The sequence below is a fragment of the Mytilinidion resinicola genome (assembly GCF_010093595.1).
Source record: "Mytilinidion resinicola strain CBS 304.34 unplaced genomic scaffold BDZ99scaffold_30, whole genome shotgun sequence".
Classification (NCBI taxonomy): domain Eukaryota; kingdom Fungi; phylum Ascomycota; class Dothideomycetes; order Mytilinidiales; family Mytilinidiaceae; genus Mytilinidion; species Mytilinidion resinicola.
In genome coordinates, this window is record NW_022985466.1 from 324431 (window position 1) to 348425 (window position 23995).

The 23995-nt window shown below is 52.0% G+C and overlaps 9 protein-coding genes across 9 annotated transcripts; 4 read left to right on the top strand and 5 right to left on the bottom strand.

Moving 5' to 3' along the window:
• The first annotated feature begins 1150 nt into the window (after positions 1 to 1150).
• BDZ99DRAFT_576650 (uncharacterized protein) lies at positions 1151 to 2453 on the top strand. Its single transcript, XM_033728599.1, has 2 exons — positions 1151 to 1870; positions 1938 to 2453. Exons 1-2 carry the CDS (start codon positions 1573 to 1575, stop codon positions 2267 to 2269), a joined length of 630 nt encoding a protein of 209 aa, XP_033569747.1. The 5' UTR covers positions 1151 to 1572; the 3' UTR covers positions 2270 to 2453.
• A 1679-nt stretch (positions 2454 to 4132) lies between these two features.
• On the top strand, positions 4133 to 6215 carry BDZ99DRAFT_468740 (mannan endo-1,6-alpha-mannosidase). Its single transcript, XM_033721331.1, has 4 exons — positions 4133 to 4277; positions 4391 to 4524; positions 4587 to 4843; positions 4914 to 6215. The coding sequence occupies exons 2-4, from the start codon at positions 4437 to 4439 to the stop codon at positions 5949 to 5951; spliced, it is 1383 nt and encodes a 460-aa protein (XP_033569748.1). The 5' UTR covers positions 4133 to 4277; positions 4391 to 4436; the 3' UTR covers positions 5952 to 6215.
• Positions 6216 to 8217: 2002 nt separating this feature from the next.
• BDZ99DRAFT_576652 (uncharacterized protein) lies at positions 8218 to 9542 on the bottom strand (the record flags this gene model as incomplete). Its single annotated transcript, XM_033728600.1, has 4 exons — positions 8218 to 8432; positions 8654 to 8740; positions 9048 to 9240; positions 9528 to 9542. The coding sequence occupies 4 exons, from the start codon at positions 9540 to 9542 to the stop codon at positions 8236 to 8238; spliced, it is 492 nt and encodes a 163-aa protein (XP_033569749.1). The 3' UTR covers positions 8218 to 8235.
• Positions 9543 to 10168: 626 nt separating this feature from the next.
• On the bottom strand, positions 10169 to 10596 carry BDZ99DRAFT_482637 (uncharacterized protein; the record flags this gene model as incomplete). Its single annotated transcript, XM_033722503.1, has 2 exons — positions 10169 to 10485; positions 10584 to 10596. The coding sequence occupies 2 exons, from the start codon at positions 10594 to 10596 to the stop codon at positions 10169 to 10171; spliced, it is 330 nt and encodes a 109-aa protein (XP_033569750.1).
• A 2273-nt stretch (positions 10597 to 12869) lies between these two features.
• Positions 12870 to 13963, top strand: BDZ99DRAFT_468743 (uncharacterized protein). The gene is made up of 2 exons (XM_033721332.1): positions 12870 to 13762; positions 13916 to 13963. Exon 1 carries the CDS (start codon positions 13222 to 13224, stop codon positions 13756 to 13758), a length of 537 nt encoding a protein of 178 aa, XP_033569751.1. The 5' UTR covers positions 12870 to 13221; the 3' UTR covers positions 13759 to 13762; positions 13916 to 13963.
• A 346-nt stretch (positions 13964 to 14309) lies between these two features.
• Positions 14310 to 15894, bottom strand: BDZ99DRAFT_199807 (FtsJ-domain-containing protein). The gene has a single exon (XM_033713234.1). It carries the CDS (start codon positions 15849 to 15851, stop codon positions 14709 to 14711), a length of 1143 nt encoding a protein of 380 aa, XP_033569752.1. The 5' UTR covers positions 15852 to 15894; the 3' UTR covers positions 14310 to 14708.
• A 779-nt stretch (positions 15895 to 16673) lies between these two features.
• On the top strand, positions 16674 to 18778 carry BDZ99DRAFT_468745 (DEAD-domain-containing protein). Its single transcript, XM_033721333.1, has one exon. It carries the CDS (start codon positions 16690 to 16692, stop codon positions 18553 to 18555), a length of 1866 nt encoding a protein of 621 aa, XP_033569753.1. The 5' UTR covers positions 16674 to 16689; the 3' UTR covers positions 18556 to 18778.
• Positions 18779 to 18802: 24 nt separating this feature from the next.
• On the bottom strand, positions 18803 to 19857 carry BDZ99DRAFT_482641 (uncharacterized protein; the record flags this gene model as incomplete). The annotated part of the gene is made up of 4 exons (XM_033722504.1): positions 18803 to 19062; positions 19337 to 19429; positions 19576 to 19765; positions 19843 to 19857. The coding sequence occupies 4 exons, from the start codon at positions 19855 to 19857 to the stop codon at positions 18803 to 18805; spliced, it is 558 nt and encodes a 185-aa protein (XP_033569754.1).
• Positions 19858 to 22584: 2727 nt separating this feature from the next.
• On the bottom strand, positions 22585 to 23292 carry BDZ99DRAFT_492032 (uncharacterized protein; the record flags this gene model as incomplete). Its single annotated transcript, XM_033723141.1, has 1 exon — positions 22585 to 23292. The coding sequence occupies one exon, from the start codon at positions 23290 to 23292 to the stop codon at positions 22585 to 22587; it is 708 nt and encodes a 235-aa protein (XP_033569755.1).
• Positions 23293 to 23995: the final 703 nt, after the last annotated feature.

Below are 23995 nucleotides of genomic sequence, written 5' to 3' on the forward strand. Positions count from 1 at the left end.
AAGACAAGAGGTGGAAATAAGGTTACGGGTCTGCGGCATCAGGGGTCCGTCAGCGAGAGTGGAAGGCGACGAGGTCAACAATATACCACGAATACGCTGCTCAACGCACTGGCAGCATGGAGTTTCCGGCAAGAGGTACCTCCCCTACGCGTTCTGAGATGCAGCAGTCTCTATCTTTTCCTACCGGCGCGGCAATAAGGTAACGGCGTTGAAGCTCGCTAGGGGAGGCGCGAGACGAGGCGAGGCGCCAAAGACTTTGCCATCTTTTGCGAAATAGATTACTGACATCCAGAGTATGAATTCGCCTTATGCGCCGATCGAGCATATCTGCGATTGACGGGCAAAGACTCATCAGGTGCTTGCATTGTTGGAGAGGACGGAGCGAAGATACGAGCCGCCATCGAAGCTTTACCATCGTTGGCTGCGTATATCACACCACAAGCACGACTTCCATATACGCGCTAATGAAGAGTATCATCTCAGACGCACGTATGAAAAGCACGACGGTTTTGAATCGCTAGAGAGAAGGGAAGCAGCACAGAACGCCGGGGCGCTAAAAGGACAGGCCACAGGTCGCGAATTTCTCCTCACCTAAAGCTCACAAACAACCTTAGTTAGGGACAAAGAAACACACGTCTACGACTAAGGTACACAGAGTGCCTTCGGGATCGTTCTTACAATCGACAATCGGCTCAAGCTTTGCGGCCTCATCGCTCGTGTCCTAGCAAACCCATTGACCCGCATCGACGCAGCGTCTCGACCATCAAAACCACAAGGATCATCTATCACATTCCCTACCTACCCATATTCCAGGATCCAGGCCTATAAGACTCGCCATCAGCAGCCCTCGTCGCGCACATCGCAGACCTCTCCCGCAACTGCCCCCACATCCCCATCATCGTCCATTCATCACGACCTCAGCGCCATCGCCATCGCCATCTCCATTTCGCTCTCCCCGGTTCCCACGACCATTGCAACCTCCCTCATGACCTCGTCGTCGTCGTGCTCAAGGCATGAAGTTCCATCCCTCCCCTCCCGCTGATTGGGCTCGCCCCTGGCGCCAGCGGGACAGGGGCCGCATTGTGACAAGCCAACATCCAACCACTCATGGGCCCCGCTCTTCTAACCGCCGCGCCCATCCCCGCCTTCAGCAAATCGAACCCTTCCACGCCCCTGACCACGCAAAAAGCCAGCGCCAACACCGCCGAAATAGCAATCCCGTCACAGCTGTCGCAGATGTGATTTGATAGCCGCCGGCCGCTGAGGTCTGCTGGGACCCGTCCGGCAAGAATGAGGGCATGGGAGGGGAAGGGAGGCAGGCGCTCAAATATAGAGAGCCCATCCCGCTGTTGTGGAGGCGAGCACATTATCCATCCTGAACGTGAAAGAAGCTGGGTCCTGTACGAGTCGAGTTGATCTCTCTCCCTGATAGAATATCTCTGGCTGTGCCTCTCCCAGATCTTCAACTCTGTTCTTTTCTTCCGGAACTCGTACGACCGCTGGACGACCTCTATTCTGCTCTACATATCTCTACTTCACATCCTCCACGGTCTATCATCTCTTCCCGCAGCCATGCGCAACTCCTCCGCCTCCCATTTCCTCGCCCTCCTCTCCTTCGCTCTCCTCACAGCCGCACAATCCACCATCCAAAGCACACATACCCTCCAAATCACCCACACCGCCGCCGCTACCTCCGCCGCCGCCGCCGCGACCTCGGCACCCGCCGCCGAGGGCTACAATGGCGGGACCGACAACCCAGAAGACCCCTCCGACGCCGGCGCTAGCGGCTCCTCGCAAGGCGCCTTCTCGCTCTCAAAAGGCGCCCTCGCCGCCATCATCGTCGTAGTCGTAGTCGTAGTAATCGGCGGAGGTAAGAAACCCTCCACTCCCTGAGCGAAACAGGTTATGCGAATGCGTGCTAATAGTATGACCCACAGCCGCATCAGCAACCCTCTTCTACCTGGCCAAGAAGCGTCAATGGGACGTGCGCCAGTCCATCCGCCGCGCCTCGCGCCGCCTCACCGGCCGCAGCATCCCCGCCAAGACGCCGACGCGGTCACAGAACCGGCGGACGGGCGTGCGGATCGCGAGCCCGCCGCCGAGCGCGAAGATGTTCATGCCGAAGGGCGGCAGTGGGCGCGATGTGGAGAAGGGGCTAGGTGGGGAGAAGGCGAGCGGGCCCAGGACCACGACGACGATCACGAGCCAGTTTGAGGTCGAGACGCCGCGGCAGAAGGGGTGGAAGGGGTATTTTGGGGGCGCGCGGTAGGGCTACTTCGGGGCTTTGTTGATACATGGGTGTCAAAAGGGAATGGGGGATGAAGAGGGTGTGTGGTAGCATTGGTTCACTTCGTTTCTTCTCTTGTCTTGGTCGCGTTCGGGCGCAGCATCAACCGGTCTTCTTCTCTTTGGTTCGCCACGGTATTTTGCGACGGTATTTGAGATATCCAGACAGGTTCAGGGCTCGGGATTGGGATTGGGCTTGGCGTTTAGAGCGAAGCGGGGTTTCGACGTGTATACCAAAGCACTATTGTCAAATAAATAAAGTGGATTGCATCAGATTGTTTCGAGTATTTAAAGGTGTATCTGAGTGTTCCGCCTATTTCGAGGTGTATCGTCTATATTTGCGAAGTTTCGAGTATTCTGGTAGTGTTTGACTTGGTCAGGGCGGAGCATCGAGGGGCACGCGAGACGACGCTCGGGAATAGCGCACCGTGCTCGTGCCTGTAAAGAAGCTTATTTAGCAACCGGCGCTTAGAGATGCAGAGACGCAGGGTATAAGTGGGGCATGAGGGGTCGGTAAGAGCTATTCATGGACTATCTACGGATTCTCTGGAGTTAAGCGAGAGTTGGGGTCCTCGGAGTGGGAGGATGGGTGGACGGGCATCCTGATGCTCGGATGGTGCATGAATATCGTTGAGGAGCGTGCTCAAAACATCCCCACATCGGAACTCAGGACACAGGTAACTCCATTTCTCGCATCCAAGCCTGCACGCCAGGCCCTCATGCACGCACCCGCCGCTAGCCAAGCCACAGCGCCAAAGCGTGGTCCGTGTGCTGATGAGATCGACGAGGGACAAGATGGAAGCGCTGGAGTTTAAACGCTGGAGTGCATGAGATAGATAGGGTCCGTTTGGAGATAGGCGATTGAGGAGGGGTGGGAAGGGGAGGGGAAGGAGAGGAGGATGGGGACATGGATCATTGGGCGAAGGATTGAATGAGCGGGTGGGTACTTTTATATGGGTATTGGTAAGTTTTGAGAGATTGATAGTTAGATGGGAACTTTGGTGGAGGGGTAGGTGTGTTTCAGTCGCGAGGACGAAGAGAGGGTTTCATACAGTGCCTTGCCATAGATATCCGTGCACTTTCCTGCCACTTTCTGTGGGGCTTCAACGTACTAATAGAAACGGATACACTTCCATTCTGCGTATAACGTGTTGACGCTGTCTAGGGTAACCTCGCTAGTTTACTACTTGTCCAAAATGCCGAACTTCTCGCTTTTTCTACCTCCTATATGCTGAAAATACTATGAAGCTCCTCACGCAGTGGTAAACGAGTGTACGGATTTCTATGGCGAGGCACTGTAACGTCGTCATTGATTGCCGACTTAATAGATGATGATGTCCTTCTCTTCCCACCCATCCTCCCATGACCAACATTCAATAGTATGTAGCTCTCCGTCTGATTTGGCAATCAAGCCGCGATCAGACACATTCAATAGCTCGACAAGTCCAACTCGTACCCAACCTATCTGACCACCATCAGTTCTTCGCACGAGTATAAGGCGTTTTTGGCGAGAATCCGGGGCTATGAGCGTATCGGCTAATGGGGGGCACATGAAGAAAGTGACCACGATTTCCACGTTGACGATGGAAGCAGAAGAAACGATTACACGTCCTTGACATTTGGACTAGAGCGTCTCTACATTGAAAGCTCATGATGGATGTGGATAGGGGCGGTGGTGGTCCGACGTTCGGCAAGGCTGAGGCTGTTGCCTGACTAATCGGGCCGTCTTGTTCTTCCGGAAGCTAAATATAGAATAGACCTTGGCGTGAGCGCCAGAGGCCGCTTTTCTATCCGCAACTTTGAATCACAGCAACCACGATAATTCAATACATGCACTTCATGATGTAGGCTCTCTGGCCTTCCCACTATATAAATTCGGACTGAGGAGGAGTCCCTCTTTGGCCATTCATTAGTAAATGGACGTACATATGCTATTTTACCCCTGAACCTCCAAGCTCCAGGTTAGGCACGAGCTTCGCCTCCCTACCTAGGTAAGTCCTCGTATTCTATAACTTAGTCCCAGAAAATCTTAGTGATGACGGTACACGCCTCGCCTCGCCGCTTTCCGAGTCAAATCTGTTTCCAAATCATTAATTTAATAAAGTCGCGTGCCCTCTTCCGCATCGTCGAATGCTGGCGCCTTGCTCAACATGCATTTCTCTACGCAAACACTCCCGCTCGCTATTTCTTTTTTCGCTCTTTCGGCGAATGCCATCAGTCTCTCTACTGACAGTACCGGTAAATGATTTTTTCCTTTTGGACTAGTTTCTCGGGCCGCTCCGCAATTCTAACTTCCCTAGATTCTATCAAAGATGTTGCCAAGACTCTTGCCGGAGGCATAATTCGGACGTATGAGGACGCCACATCCGACAATGGCCCACCCGGTCTCTTCGGTGACGATTACTACTGGTGGGAAGCTGGAGCTGTCTGGGATGCCCTGGTGCAGTACCAGACCTTGACCGCCGACAAGCAGTACAGCGATCTCATCGGGCAAGCTCTCCAATTCCAAAGAGGGCCGAACGATGATTACATGACGCCCAATCAGACGAAGTCTTTGGTAATAACCAACTTACCTTACCGAGAAGACGAGCCGTCATACCTTCTATGAGTACTAAATGCGACTACAGGGCAACGATGACCAGTCCACGTGGGGGCTCGCGGCCCTTTCCGCCGCTGAAATGAACTTCCCCAACCCCAATCCATCATCCCAATGGCTTAACATCTCCAAGAACGTCTTCGACCTCCAAGCCGCCCGCTGGGACACCTCCACTTGCGATGGCGGTCTCCGCTGGCAGATCTTCACTTTCAACAATGGCTACAACTACAAAAACACCTTCAGCAATGGCAACTTCTTCCTTCTCGCCGCTCGCCTGGCCCAATTTACTAGCAACACCACCTACGCCACTTGGGCTGAGAAGACCTACAATTGGACCCAGTCCGTCGGCCTGCTCACCGACGACTACCACGTCTACGACGGCGCTGTCACCACGACCAATTGTTCGTCTCCTAACCACATCGAATGGACCAGTGTCTTCGGCGCATACCTCTACGGCTCGGCGGTTATGTACAACTTAACCAACGCATCCCCGCTCTGGAAATCCCGCGTCTCCGGCTTCGTAAACGCAACCGACCGCTTTGCCTCCTACTCCGGCGCCCCAGGCATCCTCAACGAGCCCGCATGCGAACCGAATGGAAAGTGCGACACGGACCAGATCGCTTTCAAGGGCCAGTTCGCGTCCAGCATTTCGCGCGCGACGCTCGCGGCGCCCTTTACGTCCGATAAGCTCTTGAGTATTCTCTCTACCTCTGCGGAAGCGGCGGCGAGTCATTGCGTACAGCGGAGGCAGCTTTTCAACGGAAGTAGCATCGTTTGTAGCGATCAGTGGTATAAGGAGGGTGCCGATGGCGCGGATGAAGGGGGCTTGGGAGAGATTTTGAGTGCTTTGGGGGTTGTGCAGGGGTTGTTGGTGAAAGAGACGAATGGGACTTTGACTGTGGGTGGAAACAACAATAACACGGTAACGCCGTCGGGTACTGTTACTGGGAGCGCGAGTGCGACGGCGGCGCCGAGTGCGACGGGGACGGGTATGGCGGGGCATCTTGCGGCGGGTTGGAGTTTTGTGGGTGCGATGGGATTGGCGGCGACTCTGGTGGGAGCTTTGTAAGGGAAGGCCATGAAGTAGTATATACTAGGCTCTGAAAACTCCGGATACGATTTAAAGATCACCGCGGTTAAATGAGACTACCTTTTAGTTACATGAAGACGTGTTAGCTAAGGTACTCCTTGCGGTCGGGTCGAAAGAGCAAGCGTGGAGCCCGAGTAGCGTTATATCCATGTGCCCAGATTTATGACCAAGCGCTGTAAGCATCTAGAAAAACCCAGCAAATCAACTGACCATGGCGCCTACGAATAAAGCTAGCTACACGAGTGTTGTATGATTGTTGCGTGCCGAATGCTCAGAGTTTGTACACATTGTCTTTTGCAACTTGCATAAATGCCTGCTTCCTTTTTGTATGAAAACAACCACGAGGAATCCTTACGCCTATTAGGTCCACTTCGTGTCATCCTCACTTATTTTTCAGCATCTACCACTCTAGTCATCTAGCGAGCACACTGCCTCCCTATCCGTGTCACATACGCTGTGAACGTTACAATGGACAGAAAGTTGCCTTCCGGCCTCAATACATTTCCTTCATTCAAAACTTAACAATACTAACTTTTTTCTCAGTCTGACCAAACCCCTGTCGGAACCCGCCGCGACCATACAATCTACAAGGGATAGCATGCGCGCGGGAAGAAGCGTGCCCTCAAGCCACGTTCGGAAGAGACGGGAAGGCATAAGAGGCACGCTTCCAGAACCGACCCCAACCAAGCCACCGCGCGCGCTGTTACCCAATACGAGACTTTAAGGCCAGGCGTGCGATTCCAGGAAGAACAGCCTACTCCGCAAGCGGCATCGAACGATGACGAAGCCCTCGCCTCCTATGTGTTTGAGATGGTGGAGGAATCACGACACGATTGAAAAGGCACGTGGAGACCATCCTAGACTCGGCAAACAAAAAGATGGCGTCAATGCTGGATGAGCACGTAGATCAGTTGAATGTAGATTTTGCGGCGTATGAGAATGAGAGGGCGGGCTATAGGAAGGAGATAAGAAAGTTGAACACCGAGATAGAGCGCCTGAAAGCTTCGGTGAACGAACATAGTGCTGGCATGAAGGGGAGATTACAAGAATGAATACCGAGATTGCCGCCCTGAAAGCTTTAGAGAGAGAGCGAATTGGGGATACAGCGTAGACTATGTCAGAGAAGCAGATCGTGACGAAGGCTCGGGGGCGGGACTTGGATTATTTGTGAAGTTCTAGGGTCATGAAGTCAGCCTATGGAGCCGTTTCACTGTGTTTCGGGCTAAATATTGTAGATTAACGAGGAGGTAATCTGGAGCACACGTTTGCCACTAGTTTTTCCCTTCCCGTTAGCTCTTGCAGGTAACGATTCACATATGACAACCGTGAGGCCGATTCATGAATTCAGAGCCCTTGCATCCGTTTCCCTTGCTACAGTACTAGGCCATAAGTCTGGACACACGAATTTATCATTGCTAAGCTTCAATCTTACTCACTCGACACCACTGCAAGGCGCAGCCCAGTTAGGAAACGGCCAATTAGTCAAGAGGCCGTCCAATTTGCAATACATAAAGCTTGACATTGTGCCTAGGCCTTTTAAGACTCCATGGGGGTACCCCAAGCAGTAGTTAACGCGTGTGCACAGCCTAGACTTATGACCCGTTACTGTAAAGTGAGCCGGAGGACCTCACACGGCGTCAAAGAAGTGGACGATCTCTATAAAGTCGAAAAGTATAAGTCCTCATGTCGTAACGTTTTAAGTCAGACTACCTACTTGATTCGTAGAACTTGGGAAACGAAAACCGGATTAACCTCCCCGTGTTGCTGAGATCGGAGGTCCTTCAGATCTAATACGTCACTCCTCGTCCCTCGACGAAGTTCTCAGGTACATTCCCATCGCCAATCCCAAGAATGGCAGTACGTATAGACATCTCACCTATTCCCACACGCACTAGACTAATCTCATCGCCCAGCGCCGTATTCGCCCACCCAAGCACGACCGCAACCGCGTCCCCAAAGCTTCCCACATGGCGGCCGATGCTGCTCTGGCAAGCAAGACTAAAACTACGACACTTGAGGAAGTTCCGGAGAGAAGTGTCGCAAAGAAGGAAACCGAGGAGACGAAGGCGCAGAACATCTCCTGGCGATCGCGCACAAAGAAGGCCCGCAAGCACCATTAGTACCGCCTTTCCGCGTTGAATTCAGATCGCACATCTAATTTGATCTGGGTTTTCATAGTGCGCATTAAGGAGAAGCCACCACTTGATATGCACATTGCTAGACCCGTCGACTTCATAGAATACGTGTCCACACAGTCAATTAGCTAATCTTCGGATTCTTGGGGGAACTCTCCCACTCTCTCCCACAGCAGCTGCACCTCTCCCCGGAGGACTTCGTTGGCTCCGGCCAATATTCTATTCGCCGCCTCTAGTTTCTCGGCTCTCTTTTCCAACTTGCCATACGCCTCCTTTTGCTTACTGAGGATCTTACGCAACGCTTTAAGCTCGGCCTTCATCTCCGCTATACACAATTACACATTAGCATCCATACATTCTAGTTTCACATCCTAAACTACTAATCCCAAAATTCCAGAATTCCTTAAGATGCTAGAGTGTACCCCAGAATATCAGGATATACATCCGAGATATTTAAGGTACACATCTTAGATCCTTAACCAAGGAACTCTAGAATCTAGAACTAGGCAAATTGGGATAGAAAGAGAGAGTAAAGGGAGAACTTACCCTGGAGTGACTCCAGGGTCAACTCCTTCTCCAAGTCCTCCGTCCTCACCGGGGGCTCCGTATCCGTATAGGAACGATCACTACGTGCTACATAACAGCATTAGTACTGTATCCACTATACTACGATCTACCACGAGAAAATCTTTGCAAGACCCGAAAATACAACACTCCGTCATAGATCTGTGTACAACCCTCTGCCACTGTGTGGGATAGCCTAGCCAACTAACCGAATGCGCAGAACACTACACTTTCGATCTCTGGAAGTGTATCAAGCCACTCCAAGCAGTGCTAGACAATCGTACACAGGTCTATAACCAGGCATTATACCACACAGGTCCGCATAGATACAGGATAGTATCTAGGCCTTCTCGAGTAAAATCACGAGGTCACTTACTAACGAAGAGGGAGGGCGACTCCCGGTCCTGCTCCTCCGCCTCCTTCTCCTTCTCCTTCTCCGCCTGGAGGCGGGTGCGGGTGCGGGTGCGGGGCGGCGGCACGGCGGAGGTGAAGGCGCCGGCCTCGGGATTGGGCTGGCGGCGGCGGCGGGGGTCTCGGCCTCCTCTTCCTCCTCTTCCTCCTCGTTTGGCCTACATGATGTTAGCATGCCTCTGGAAATTACGGTAAAACGTCGGATATCTTGATGATAAAGAGCAAAAGATTGATAAGAAAGACACGATAGTAGAAGTGAATAGATGTATGACGCAAAAGTATTCATGAATTGCAAAAAACAGAAAGATTCAGAGTTTGAGCTGGGGCTGGGGCTGGAAAGGCAAACAACAGTAGAAAGGGGCTTTCTAAAGGCGCCCTAGTGGTGGAGGTAGGCAGGATAGACAATGTTGTAGAAGTTGATTAAGAAATAGCAGGAATAACATACGTATTCGATGGTCATGATTTGGGCTATTTAAAGGATCGTCTAGTCGCTATGTGATGCTGATGCTAGGTACCAAGAGAAAAAAAAAGGGCATCGCGGGAAGCTTTATACAACATATTATAGCAGTAACCTTCACTTCACTAACTATAGCACTAACCTTCACTTCAATAGCATGGTATCCCACTTGGTGAAAGTTGTGGGAAAGTGATGTTCAGGATGCGCCATCCGTGGTGAAATCTTGGAGATTTTCACCGGATTCGAGGAAGGGATTTTACAGTCAAAACTTCACTGTGCCCCCAACAAACTCAGACCTCCAATCATCATTCCCTTAGAATCTCGCGCTCACCTTATCTCCTAGATTACCAAAACAGACTCCAAAAACAGCCAGATTATACCAGTGGTAATTTTTAAATAAAGTGCTGGATCCCAAAATATAGATTAGGCGTAGTAAGCAACAAGAAATAGGTCTGCACAATGTGATTCGTCCAAAGCCCCTCGCACATCTTTTCGTACGTATGCTGAGCTCAGGCATGCTAATGCGGCGTTTGAGAGCTCGCGCAGGGCGCAGAGTTAAGATTGTGAGTGCTGTGAAGCTGTACCTCAAACTGCTCAGTTGACTCGCGCACTCGATTCGCTCCTTTCGCCTAGTTGTAGCAATGTCCGGAATACGCGACCATGTTGGGCATTTGAAGGCTGCGACAGCGCCATTCAGTAAGCGCAAAAACAGGCAGACGTAGAGGTGAGCTTCTGAAGGCAGCATCATAGCTTGGCGATCCAGTTGTTTGGAATATTCGATTCACGTCATCCGTGCTTCTGAGGTCAAGGTAGTGTTCGATGCGATACTGAGGCGCAGACATATGTAGATTCCTGGTAGCTGTTGGGCGTACAAGGAGAACCGGTGACGTGAATATCATGTGACGAGTGAATGCCGGTGGAGCGGATTTTGGTGGGGCGACACGTACTGCAAGCAATATTCTACGCGAAGTCGTTTCTAGAGGTATATATTTCAAAATATTTTGGTCAGTTCCCAAGAAAATTGAGACATCCAAGGGCACGTACCGGGCGGTGACATAGCACACTCAACAACGCAAGCAATTGCGCAGTGTGTTAAAGCTCACGCTATTCCAAACCGTACACAGCAAAGTGACCAATTTCTTTTTGCCCCTCGAAGATCCTGGTTCGAATTGTCGAGCGAGTAAATCTTTTTTGCGTTCTTCCTATTTACTTCTCTATCTGCAAACCAGCTTTCACTCTTCTTATTAAGCCGCCCTCTGTGAGTAGGGGTACTGGAAAGCACTTACTTGCGTTTTAGTAAGGCAGCTGCTTATAGCGCGCGACAGTTCTAAGGGTATATATATTAAAAAACTTAAACGCATTTCAGAAATTGAGAATCCAAGGGCACGTACCGGGCGGTGACATAGCACACTCAACAACGCAAGCAATTGCGCAGTGTGTTAAAGCTCACGCTATTCCAAACCGTACACAGCAAAGTGACCAATTTCTTTTTGCCCCTCTGAGGTTTTGGTTCGAGTCGCGGAGTGAATATGAGCTAGTGAATTTTTTTGGCCTTTTTTTCCAACTCACTTATGCCTCGAAATCTCACAGCAACCTTTACTCCTGTCGTTAGGATGCGCTTAAAAGTTGTCATTCACGGCGCACACTCGCTTATCACGGCACGAGCTGACATCAAATCACGACGGTCCTAGTCATAAGAGATCTCCGTCTAGCGTTCGGGGTCCCAAATCCGTAGCAAGTGCTGAAATAGGCTGCGTCTTGTAGCCTCGAGCGCAATCTAAACATAATGTAAAGGAAACAAGGTCGTGAATTTGATAGGGTGTACTTTTGCTACCTGTTACTGCTGAAAACGCTTCTATCTTCATTTTGGGCGCTGTGAATGTGTACTTTACAAGCGCCTAGAGGAGATGGTTAATCCTAGTTAGCGAAATAAGATCGATTTCAAATCCTTGGAGTCGGTTTGGTGTTTGAAGGACAGACTGCCTTTGTTAAGGCCTGAAGTGCATGCGTGATGCCATTGCCACCCCCCTTGACCATAGGATCCACGTGACATTCACGAAGGGAATACTTTTGTCCGCGTAGTCAATCCGTTGAGAGCTCACCGCCATCAATTCTCTCCTCATCACGGTCCTCGTTACCTCACCTTCACCACCATGAATAACCTACTGAGCCATGAAGACTACATGCGGATACACCTAGGGGTACGTCATTCACATGTTCCTTTTCCGCACGAAGCTCCTTCTCTTGAGTCTCACCCGAGATTGTTTGACCGCCTTCATTAACGCAAACTGGCAACACACGCATTGCACGAAGAACAAAAACCCTTGCAAATCCGAACGAGACTGGCATAAGGCGCAGAGGGAAATGGCAGCGGAGGCAGCCAAGACGGAGCATGCGGATGACACCGTGGCGAAGACAGAAGCGGAGACAGGGTTTGTCAAGTTCGAAGCTGATGAAGGCGAGAAGAGCATGTACACACGACATTTACGCCTTTGTCTGGAGAAGCTACTGATATCGTAAGATTCAGGCGGCCACGGACTCGAGCAAGATGTGCGACCTAGGATCGAGAAGGCTGAGGCTGCGGACAGGCGCGGTCAGTACAGCAATTCCTCCCTTCTCGTACCATACTAACGTACTTGCGGATCCTCTAGGCATTCGCAGTACCCATCGCTCCAGGGAATGGCGAGTCAATAAGCCGCAGGACACCAAACACCGCCGAGATATGCGACCTACGGACGTGAGGCTGGACGAACTGTTCAGGATGAAGGAGAACGTCTTTCGTGGCGGAAAAATGGTTCTGGATTTGCGTCAGCAAGTCCGAGAGATAGACCGAGACATTAGGGCTATGATCGGTCGGGAGCTCTCTGAGACTGAGACCAAGATGCTATACACTCTCTACGGCAGAAAAGAAGCGACGGAAGGGCAGATGGATCAGCTTTTGCGTGAGGCTTTCGAGGAGGCCGTGAAGTCTGGTACTAGGAACTAGAGTATGATATGAAGATCCTTTAGGCCAGATTCCGATGTTAGATCTGGATGATGGAAGGCTGCCGATACAATTGAAATCGTAGGATCCCTAAGCTCTTGCCAATCTTCAAGCAACCGCTCTGGCTGATGTATTGCAATATCTGTGCCCTCATTTGCTACAGAACTAGGTCACACGTTTGCGCACACTGATATACCACTGCTCGGGATCTACTCTTGGTGCATTGACACCACTGTAAGGAGTACCCCAGCTAGCAGATATTAGCTTCATCAAAAAGTACTCTAATTTCCACTCCGTTGGCGATTTAATCGTATAGTACTAGGCCATAAGTCTGGACACACAGATACCACCGCTTGAGTGTCACTTTTGGGAGCTGTTTAAAGGCTATTGGGTACCCCAAGCAGTTGCAAGGAGTGTCCAAACTAATGACTTGGTCCTGTAGTGCGTGACATTCTTCGAGAGCACTTTCAGAGTCCAGCCGGGACAGATTGGGCGCCCAACTCACGTGAGACTGGTGGAGCACGTGAGCAAGGAATGGAACAGAAATCACGAGAACGGGAGAAGTTTTGGCCGATGTCACTTTACCTGCCCTTCGAAGCCACCACAGCGACGACCCTGCTACAACCTACCTGACCCTACAGCTTCCATCTCCTCATCGCCAACCTCCTCTCCGTCTCCCTCGTACCAGCGACAGCCACGATGAACTTCGAACCACCACCTACCGGCCAGCTGCCTCTACCAGAGTTTTCTCTCCCCTTCCGCCCTCACCGACCTCCCCCGCGCCCTGTGCAAGCTTCCCCGTCGTTCTCCCTCCCAATTCGTCCCCGCGCGGCCCCTCGCAATCCAGCCCACATTGAGGCCGAGCCCATATCGACCACTCCGGCACACGCAGCTGTAGCTACGGAAAGTAACTCAAAGGACCCCACACAATGGCTCCAGTACGGCGGCCTGTGGCATCAAGTCGGCTCATTCGCGGTGGCTACTAGCATTGCCGATCCTACTCTCCCAGTCACACCGCAGGTAGAAGAGGATGTCTTGAGAGCAGTGGTCCGTAGCGCGGAGAGGAGGGCTGTGGCACAGGCGTTGAAGCCACAGCCACAGCCACCACAGACTCAGGCGGAGAAGAAGAGAAACCGTTGGAAGGGGAGCAAATCCTTCGTGCCCCGCCCAATGGGACAAGAACTGGTGAACTTTACAAGTTCGTTCCCCGCTCTTATCTTTCCGCTTAGATGCTGACTGACTACAGGGACATATAAGCTACGCTTCCGCACCGTCAACCCGGACTACAAGGAGCCTGAGCAGCCTCAGCAGCCTACGAGACTTACGAGACGTGAGAGGAAGGCTGAGAGGCGACGACAAGCCGAGGCCGAGGGAAAGGAAGGGATGAGCGCACCAGGTATGGGTTGTGATCTAAGCCCTCTTGACAGATGCTGACGGGACGTGAGACTATGTCGCCTCCATTCACCGCCGCAATCGAAAACGGGGAGGGAAAATCCAGTATCTTGATTCTGCGCCTAATGAATCGAATGCGCAGATTGGGAGGCGGAAGGAGGAGGCTAGGTTGCGAGATGGTCGTAACAAGACCGCTGAGAAATAGCGGTTGGGGAGGTGGATGGATACTGGGAGGTAAGAATGGGACTTGAGAGTCGACGGTCTCCCGATGGTAGAACATAGGATGAATGGATTTAAGCTCTTACCCAAACTCTAGTATTGGTGAGATCCATGGCTGATTTTTGACACATCAACTTCACCTCCCTAAGTTTAAACCCAGATCACATCTCATTTGACGCCATCCTAAAACGACGCCATGTCAGATGTCTGTGCACACCAGTTTGCCACTGCTTGGGATTCCCCTACACGCTTTAATTATTCTAAAGGCGATGCGAAGTATATCATAGTAGACAATAGTCCACATTTTGACCCAGCGTCTACTTGCCAACCAAACCACCTCTTACAGTAGTGTTGCAGGGCATGAGTGGAGTCCGAGATACACGGTTCAAGGTGTATTGCATGAATTCTCTGATGCATAGTGCATTTTGCCTTAACTCTGAGCACGTGCGCTTGCCACTTCTTCGGGAACCCCCATGGACTTTCGAAGATGCAAGCGGGATGTGACACTGAGAAGCGAAAAATAAACGCTTCGGTCTCCCAGGCCCTACCTAACGAAAGTGCGCCAAGTTGTGTATTCACAAACTCTCAGGGAACACCCCCTTCGTCTTACCGTAAGCTCCCCCCGCTGCTTTTCTCATTTCTAGCGCCCGCTTGTACGGTGGTGCGGTGGGCGGTTGGACGGGATCCAGACTCGTCCTGTCTTTTGGTAGATGATAAGAGGCATCCGCATCATACGCCGATAGATCTCCGCACGAAAGAAAGGGTGCGATCCATCTAATATCGTCCTCGGGTTCCTCATCTTCTGAGCCCAGTTCCAGCTCCGTGATGCCATCCTCTCGAACTCTTCGATAGGGTTTCGTGCGTTCCCCAGACGTCTCTGGATTTGGCGGTAGCTTTGAACCCGCCCCAAGTGGGTTGTCTAGGCTAGCTTTAAATCCCTTCGGTGGACAAAATCCCTCGCATACGACGAAGGCTTCGATGCTGCTTGCGCGACTGCTCCGAGGTTTTGCGACGCGAACCCGTTTGAATACGAGTTTGAGCTGTGCATATAGAAGATCGACGTCTTTGCCTCTGAAAATCTTCGCAACGAATTTCCCGCCTGGCTTGAGAACACAGAGGGCGAGGTTCAGCGCGGCCCAGATTAGCTGGCCTTGGACGTATATGTCGAGATCGTGGAGACCTGTGACATCTGGAGCACCATCGGAGATCACGAGGTCAACCGGGTGGGAGACAGATGTCGCCACAGGATCGAAGCTTTCGGGGTCAAGTGCTTGGAGGAGAAGGGGGATGGTTGAGGGATGGGTGATGTCTGCTCGTAGCGTCGTGATGCCTTCGAGGGGACTCATGGGTTGTAGGTCTATCGCCACAATCTTGACGTCTTTTTTCGGGTTCAGCTGCTCTTTCGTATCTGGCTTCAATGGAGCTCCGATGCCCTCTTTTACTTTGATGGAATCATCTCCGTAGACGTATCGCCGATCCTGCTCTTTCTTCTCTTCCCATCCAGCACGCCCAAATTTCTCCCCTTTGATGAGGATTCTCGACAAAACTTGACTCCAACTTCCAGGTGCGGCGCAGAGATCGACCACTCGAGTGACATCCTCGAACAGATTGAATTCTTCGTCGATCTGGAGCAGCTTGAAGGCGCTGCGGGCTCGCCATCCTTGTTCTTTCGCTAGACGGTAGTAGGCATCACGCTTGTCCTTGGATGATTTCCCCATTCTTTAGGTGGATGTGAGGCCTAAGTATCATGGTGTTGAGGTGGGCATCAATGGGTTGTGGTGAAGAGGTGAGGTTGGGATGAAACCAAGTCCGACAACGGCAAGCCGAGCCGAGCAGAAGTTTTTCGCGACATCGCAACTCCAACATTTTCTTCACCACGACGTCTATCCCCAGCAGCACCCACACGAACCCTATGCGATGGCGCAACCAGACAAGAAACGAGGGCTTCCGCCCAAAATCGCCGCGATGAAAGCACGAAAGCGCCAAAAGGTCGAGAACCCCACCGCCTCTACCTCCCAAACACCCAAAGACGCGAAACAAGGGCAGAAAGTGCGCCTCGACGAGCTACAATGGACGGAAGTGGAGATGCCTGACCGGATGGACGATTTTGAGGGCTTTTTTGGGCTAGAAGAGATTGACGATGTGAAAGTTGTGAGGCAGGACAATGGGAGGATGTATTTTGAGGCGTTGGATGAGAAGATAATCAAGAGCGGAGCGGAGAATGGCAGAGCGAAAGCCAACGGAGCGGAAGCAGGCGATGAGAACGATACTGGGGATGATGGCGCAGACGATACAGAGTGGTCTGGTTTTGGAGACGACGATGCCGAGTCGGTGAAGCTAGTCGAAGCTCCAACGAAGAAGTCAATCCTAAAGGAGAAGAAAGACGCCAAGAAAGGTCAAAATGATGCGAAGAAGAAGGAGCAGAAAGATACCAAGAAATTCGATAGAAAGGATACCAAGAAGAAAGCAAAGGACTCAAAGACATCGGCTCCTTCTCTGAAAAGTGATATCACGGGTTTTGAGGCGCTCGAAGCCCTGCACGAAGACGAAGAGGAGATGGACGTATCTGCGTGGGAAGAACTAGAACTTCTACCCCAGACCTTGTCATCGCTTTCAAAGCTCGGATTCGCCAACCCTACGCCAATTCAATCCTCCGCGATACCGGAAATTCTGGCTGGCAACGATGTGATTGGGAAAGCGTCAACGGGGTCTGGAAAGACTCTAGCATTTGGAATCCCAATTCTTGAGAGCTATCTTGCACGACCAAAGAAGACTGCAAACGACACGAAGACCTCTGAGCAGAAGCCACCGCTTGCCTTGATTCTATCACCAACTCGAGAATTGGCTCACCAAATCACCGACCATCTCAATGCGCTTTTCGAAGGAGGGAATTTTGACGGTCCATTAATCGCAACGTTGACAGGAGGTCTCTCAGAGCAGAAGCAACAGCGTCTGCTAGCCCATGCAGACGTTGTGATTGGTACGCCTGGGCGATTGTGGCAAGCTATGAGAGAAGGACACGGTCTCGTCAAACTATTCAAGCAGACTCGATTCTTAGTCATTGATGAAGCCGATCGTCTTCTCTCTCAAGGCAACTTCAAAGAAGTCGAAGAGATACTCAACGTCCTCGAACGCCAAGATGATGAAGCCGTTTCCGACGCCGAGTCCGAAACCTCAAGTCCAGCTCCCACAGCTGCCGTAACTCCTCCCCGCCAAACTCTCGTCTTCTCCGCAACCTTCAACAAAGATTTGCAACAAAAACTCTCGGGTCGAGCCCGCAAGTCCTCCACCTCAAACCTCGCCACCCCCCAACAGTCTATGGAATACCTTCTCACCCGCCTCCGCTTCCATGCCTCCCCATCTGGGAAACCCAAATTCATCGACGCCGATCCGTCTTCCCAACTCGCTCACAAGATTCGTGAAGGTCTCGTCGAATGTGGTGCGCTAGAAAAGGATCTTTACGCCTACGCACTCCTGCTCCATCACCCGAACGTTCGGACGCTTCTCTTCACGAACTCAATATCCGCTGTCCGCCGCCTAGCACCATTCTTGCAGAACCTGGGCCTTCCGGCGCTGCCGCTGCATAGCCAAATGGCGCAGAAAGCGCGGATGAGATCTATCGAGAAATTCAAGTCCCAAGAAGGCGCAATTCTTGTGGCGACGGATGTTGCAGCGAGAGGGCTCGATATCCCAGCTGTGGCTTTGGTGCTACATTACCATCTACCGCGAGCTGCAAACACGTACATACATCGTGCGGGGCGTACGGCACGTGGAGATGCTAGTGGAAGCAGCATCCTCCTCTGTGCGCCCGATGAGGTAGCAGGCGTGAGACGTTTGATCGCGAATGTACATCAGAGGTCGACGTTCGCGTCTGAGCAACACGACAGCGAGGACTCCGGTGACAGTTCCGACGGAGACGAGGACGACAAAGCGACAGAAAAGAAGGTCACCAAGAAGAAGGATTTCAATAAAAAGAAAGGAAACCACTTTATTCGCACCCTAGATATCGACCGCCGTCTGGTAGCCCGCATCAAACCACGCGCAGATCTCTCCAAGAAAATCACCGATGTCCAAGCCGCTAAAGAAAAAAAATCAAGCGCTGATGACTTCCTCCGCCAAGCCGCTGAAGATCTCGGCGTTGACTATGATTCCGAGGAACTCGATGCCCAAGGCTCTGCTGGAAGGATGAATAGAGGAGCAGGCCGCAAGAGGCGCGAGCGAGAAGCAAGGGGTATGGGCAAGGATGAAATGGGCGCATTAAGGGCCGAATTGAAGGATCTTTTGAGCCGGAGGGTCAACGTGGGTGTGAGCGAGAAGTATCTGACCAGTGGCGGGGTGGATATCAACGCGCTGCTGAAGGGCGATGGCAAAGGTATCTTCTTAGGTCAGGTAAGTGGGGTAGGGTTGTTTGACGACAAATGAACTTTACGGCCAAATAGACGTACAGGACTAAGTTATAAGCTTGGGCACACGCATATATCACAGTTTCAGCTCCACTCTTGCTCGATTGACACCACCGTAAGGAGTACCCCAGCCAAAAGGCAATAGCTTCGTCAACAGGTAGTCTAATATTCACTACGTTGGCCTTGACATCGCATCTAGAGAGATAAAAGCCTATCGGGGTACCTCAAACAGTTGCAAGGGGTCTCAATTAATTCATTTGCTATGCCTATTCTTCGTCTTCCGAGGGATCCTCTTCCACCCTCTTCCTCTCCCGCCTACTCCGCCTCTCCTCCTTCTCCCGCAGCTCCCGAATCTGCTCTTGGAGTGCCTCATTGTCCTTATAGAGCGATTTGAAGCCTACCGACATCACTACCAGAGTGGCATCAGCCCTACTCTTCGCCTCCTCGATTTTCTCGAGCTTCTTCTCCAGCTTGCCATACTGTTTACTAAGCTTATTTGAGTCTTGGCGCAATTTCTTCATCTCCACTATACACAATTACGCATCAGCACACACCCTGTCTGTGTACACTTGCTCGCCACTGTCTGAGGTGCTCCAGAGTGTCATCGGAAACTCAAGTGAGATGTAAAGTCTTCAACAGCATGAACAGGCGTGAATCCGACAGCTTGCCATCGTCTACGCCAATTCACACCATCTCGGACGGTACATCGCATCTAGATCTTTACTGATGCGCCAGGGTACCTCAGACAGCGGGGAGCAAGTATAAAAGCAGTAGTGAAACAGGGGAGGATTAGGACTTACACTGGAGCGACTCTAACTCCAGCCCCGTCTCCACCGTCTCCACCACCGCCTCGTCCATCTCCATGTCTTCGTCGTCTTCGTCGTCGTCGTCGCCTATAAACTTACATTAGTACACTGTTCTACTACGCAATCTGTTCTGGAAAAGCCTATCCGTAAACCTTAGATACTGTGCAGATTCACTACACAGATATCAAAGAGTCTCGAAAGGCCTTATTGGGCAGACAGTATACAAAGGGTACATTTACGGACGGCAAGCGGGGGGGACTCCCGCATCTCCTCCTCGTCCTCTTCCTGCTTCTTCTTCCCCTTCTTCCCCTTCTTGGCCTTGCGGCGGCGGCGGGAGGGCGCCGGAGCGGAGATGAGGGCGGCGGCGGAGGGCTTTGGGAGGTGGCGGCGGCGCGGACGGCGGCCGGCGTCGGCGCGAGTTTTCTACATAAATGTTAGCATTACGTGGACGACGTGATAAAGCTAGTAGAGGAATAACAGGAATAGTACGAATGACTTACGGAGCGGGTCTGCATGGTGGCGATCTGGAGGCTCGTCCAGACGCTGTGTGATGGTGCTGGAGAAAAAAAAAATAAAGGCAATGCGGGAAGCTTTATACCAACTTACGGCACTAACCTTCACGTCACTAGCGTGCTATTATGTTTGGTGAAGGTTGCGGAAAAGTGATTGTCGGGATGCGGCATCCGTAGTGAAGGTAGAGATATTCACCGGATTGGAATTGATGGTTTCACGGCCTAATAGACGTACAGGACTAAGTCGTAAGCTTGTGCACACGCATATATCACAGTTTTGGCTCCACTCTTGCTCAATTGACACCTCCGTAAGGAGTACCCCAGCGAAAATGTAATAGCTTCGTCACAAGGTAGTCTAATCCTTACTATGTTGGCCTTAAAATTGTATGTAGAGGCAGAAAAGCCTATCGGGGTACCTCAAACAGTTGCAAGGAGTGCCCAAACTTAGGTCTTGGTAATGTAGGTACAGGCGTCTTGTAGCCTAGTGGCACGGTTTATCGGACTTTTGATTCTCCTTTCCGATGAATGTATTCATTTATTCCTGTTAACCTGCCACACTACATATCTCGCGCCCGTTAACGCGAATCTTGCACCCAACATCAACAACCTCGACAGACATGGAGAAGACTGCCAAGATGACAGGCACTGTATGTCCCTCCCTCCTTTTTTTCATAATGTCCACTCTTCTGTCCTCCACTGCATTCCGCTTCTGACGTAGTATAGTATAAACGCCTTCCCTCTCCAACCTCTCGCGCCGACGAGGAGCGTCCTCGAAATCGTGCCCGCGTGGAAATGCCAACTCTTCACCAATTCCTATCTGACAGTGGCAACGGACAGCGCACCTACGGTCGCGCTGGAGAGTCCATGACTGATCAGCGCGCCCCATCTCTAGCCCTAGCTCCAGTCCCAACCCCAACTGGCGACGAAGAGTATGCTCGTCGCCTCCAACGTATGGAGAAGTTAGCAATGAATCCCCCGGATGAGCGTCAGAAGGACTTCGGCAGCGGCTTGAGACAGCCCCACTCAGTCCCAGCTCTGAGCGGCGATGAACATCGTCTTCGCCGTCTTGTCCGCAAGGAAAAGTTCAGTCGGCCCGAGCGTCTGAGCTTCTATGGCGAGAGAGAGAAGAAGTCCAGCATAACGGCGCCAGCATCACCTCCCTTCGCCACTCCGGCCGGCACTGCCGAGCTCACTCGCCTTCTCGACCGCGCGAACAAGTACCCTATGGAAGATGTGAAGGCCTACGCACGGGAGAAGACCTTTGGCTCGACGACACCAGCACCAGCCCGACCTCGCGGTAGCGATATCCCGACTCCTCGTCGTTTCGACCGCATGACCCCGATCACCTACGACGAGCAACAGAAGAAGTCCGACCTGCCGATCCCAGCTCGGCCCACAGCCGTTGATGAGGACACCGACGACATGCGAGCGGATTCCATTTCCAGTCCAAGGGCGGCCCCATCCGGTCCTGAGTTCAACTTCGATCTCCCGACTCCCTCTCGTGCCTTTGCCACGAAGCTTCCCATTGAAGGGCAAGGTTAGCCTGGCCCTCTATCACATTTTCCTTATCTTCCCTAACGCTCAACCTTCAGATGCCGCTCCAATCGACTTCCTCTCACCCGGCGAGCAGCAGCTGCATGGCGTCATCTATGAGCAAAACAACCGTATCGCCGAACTCGAGATGCGCCTCAGAGACACAGAGAAGGCCGCTGCAAAGTCAGAGGCCGCTCGGGCGCAGATGGCATGCTACACTGACCAGGTACGCACTGCTCGGGATCGGCTGGCGAAAGAACTGGCGGCCGAAAAGCAGAAAGCAGAGACGAACGAAGGTATTCGGGTGAAGGTGGATCTGATGTGGGTGGAGTATAAGAAGAGACATGGATAGAGTCTCAAGACTTGAGATGGCCATGTCACGTGATCCGGATAGAGTCCAGGTTTCGACAAGACTGTGACCACGTCTCTAAGGGCTCAGAAGTCTATTGAGGGACCTCATACACTGCTAGAACCAATTCAAAGACACTTGAGATGATGATGGGATCAAAATAGTGCAAACAAACCTTTGCCATTGGCCTATGAACTCTGAGTCTGTGAACATCTTCACCTGCACCACCGATCCCGCATTCTGAACATTCCCTAGGCGCAACTTCTACCAAAGTTGGTACCACAGTAATACCGGCATCGCCATCACAAAGCGTCTGGAAGAGCCTCTCGACCGCCGGCATCATCACCGGCTTTGTGAACACCCATAGCCGGTCATGGTGGTGCAGCTCACTGACTTTTGGAAGCTGGATACCACTGCGAGGGGTGGCCTAGTTAGCTGGTAGCCGGGCGGGCAAAAGGCGGCCCAAATCCTATTGCAGTACTTTTGCATGGCGGTCGAGAACATGAAAGCATGTACGGGGCACCCCAGGCGGTGAAGGACTGTGCCTATAGCTTTGTTATACCAGTACGTCTTCCGTAGTTCACAGGGGGCCTTTTGGGCGAAGTTCTCTTCGATCCCTCCTGCTCAAGCTCCAATCCTGTTCGCGGGACACTACTGCATGGGGTGGCCTAATTAGCAGGTTGTCAGTCATTCAAAAGGCAGCCCGATTCCTACAGCGATAATCTTGACATTGCGTTTGATAAAACGAAAGCGTGTAGGGGCACCCCAAGCAGTGGCAAGCAGCGGTGTCCAGGCCTCGAGAATTTCGCTGTGCATTCAAAAACTCCTGAAATTCTAAGACACCTGCATCAATGCGAGAACATACATATCCTCTTCGCCACAAACCACGTCCAATACAGCGCACTGTTGTCCTCGCTTGGGAATCCACCCCAGTTTTCCGCGATCGCGCCGAGCACCAGGTCGCTATACAGCGCTGAGAAGAACCCAAATGCGCCGATGAATGCGAGGAAGAAACTGCCGAAGGTGTCTTTGTACGCGCCTACGAGACCTGTGTACCCGCCCCTGTTCGCTTCCCAGTGTATCTTGTACCAGTAAGCACCGGTCGCCATGGATAGGACAATCACTGCGATGCTGAAGCCGTAGGTCAGGCTGCGTACGTTCTGGTTATGCCGGAAGGAGGTTATGATGAGAGCTATGAGGCCCACCATACCAGTCAACGTTCCAAGTAGGTAGAGAGTCAACCACCAGAGTGGCGCTGTATTATGCTTCGGCTTCGACTTTGGGGTTTCCGGATTTAAGGAGAAGAAGCTTGTTGTCGTATGGTTGGGTTGTTTGTACATGCTCGGATTGGGGGATAGATAGGGCGATGGCTGCGTGAGTGGTGTGCCAGCAAGAGAGGTTGCAGGCTTCTTCTCTCGTGCTAAAATCGCGCGGTGTATGCCCATGGCGCCAACGACGACGGATGTTACGAGTTTCCAGACACCGATGAGGATGAAATGCCAGCTCAGGCGACATCGGTGGATGGAGACGGTGGCGATCGGGATGCAAGTTGCCATACTGACGGCGGCGAGGGCCATGTCGAATTTACTGCTGCTGATGTGATGCTTTGGCCACAAAGGCACTCGGCCGTAGCCTATCCACGCGATGGTCCAGTACGTCAGGAGATGTGAGATGATGCCAATGGCGCCGTATGGGAGTGCATAGCATTGAATTTCGCCGAGCGGTCCACCTGTGGCGTTCTTGTTGGGTAACATTTGATTGAACTGGTCCCCTATGCTTCCTGGGAGAGCGAGTGCTGAGGCTGGTTTCGCATTGAGGAAGAGGACGGATCCCATGACGGATATCGAGATGATGTTTAGGCATGACCTCGACGACAACAGGTTGAGCCGCCAGGCCATGATTATGGCTCCTTGCCGGACGGAGGATGCGAACGTTCTTCAATGGCATTGTTAGCGACCTCAAGCTTGGAAGAGATATACTTTCGCGTACCTCTCAGGCTGTTTATTTCGAGACGGAGATCTCAGCCTTGCCTCCTCAGTCTCGGCAGGAAACTTATCTGTCCTAGATACCAGGCTGGAAAAAAACCATACAATAAAGTCAAATCTTTCTAGGTTCAGCGTCGACAAACATCCGAAAGTGCACTCGAACCGTCGTGTAGTGTGTCGAAAAGAGGGGATCGCGGGGAATCTCTGGCTCAAATAGCGCCAGTGACCCTGAGGCTGAAGTATTGCGTAAACAGACGCCTGGCAGCGGACAGCA

Coding starts and splice junctions, on each gene's coding strand:
- BDZ99DRAFT_468743 (XM_033721332.1), top strand. CDS start 13,222: ATGAACTTCGAACCACCACCTACCGGCCAGCTGCCTCTACCAGAGTTT.
- BDZ99DRAFT_468745 (XM_033721333.1), top strand. CDS start 16,690: ATGGACGTATCTGCGTGGGAAGAACTAGAACTTCTACCCCAGACCTTG.
- BDZ99DRAFT_199807 (XM_033713234.1), bottom strand. CDS start 15,851: ATGGGGAAATCATCCAAGGACAAGCGTGATGCCTACTACCGTCTAGCG.
- BDZ99DRAFT_576650 (XM_033728599.1), top strand. CDS start 1,573: ATGCGCAACTCCTCCGCCTCCCATTTCCTCGCCCTCCTCTCCTTCGCT. Junction 1,871..1,937: donor AGTCGTAGTAATCGGCGGAG/GTAAGAAACCCT, acceptor TATGACCCACAG/CCGCATCAGCAACCCTCTTC.
- BDZ99DRAFT_468740 (XM_033721331.1), top strand. CDS start 4,437: ATGCATTTCTCTACGCAAACACTCCCGCTCGCTATTTCTTTTTTCGCT. Junction 4,525..4,586: donor TCTCTCTACTGACAGTACCG/GTAAATGATTTT, acceptor TAACTTCCCTAG/ATTCTATCAAAGATGTTGCC. Junction 4,844..4,913: donor CCAATCAGACGAAGTCTTTG/GTAATAACCAAC, acceptor ATGCGACTACAG/GGCAACGATGACCAGTCCAC.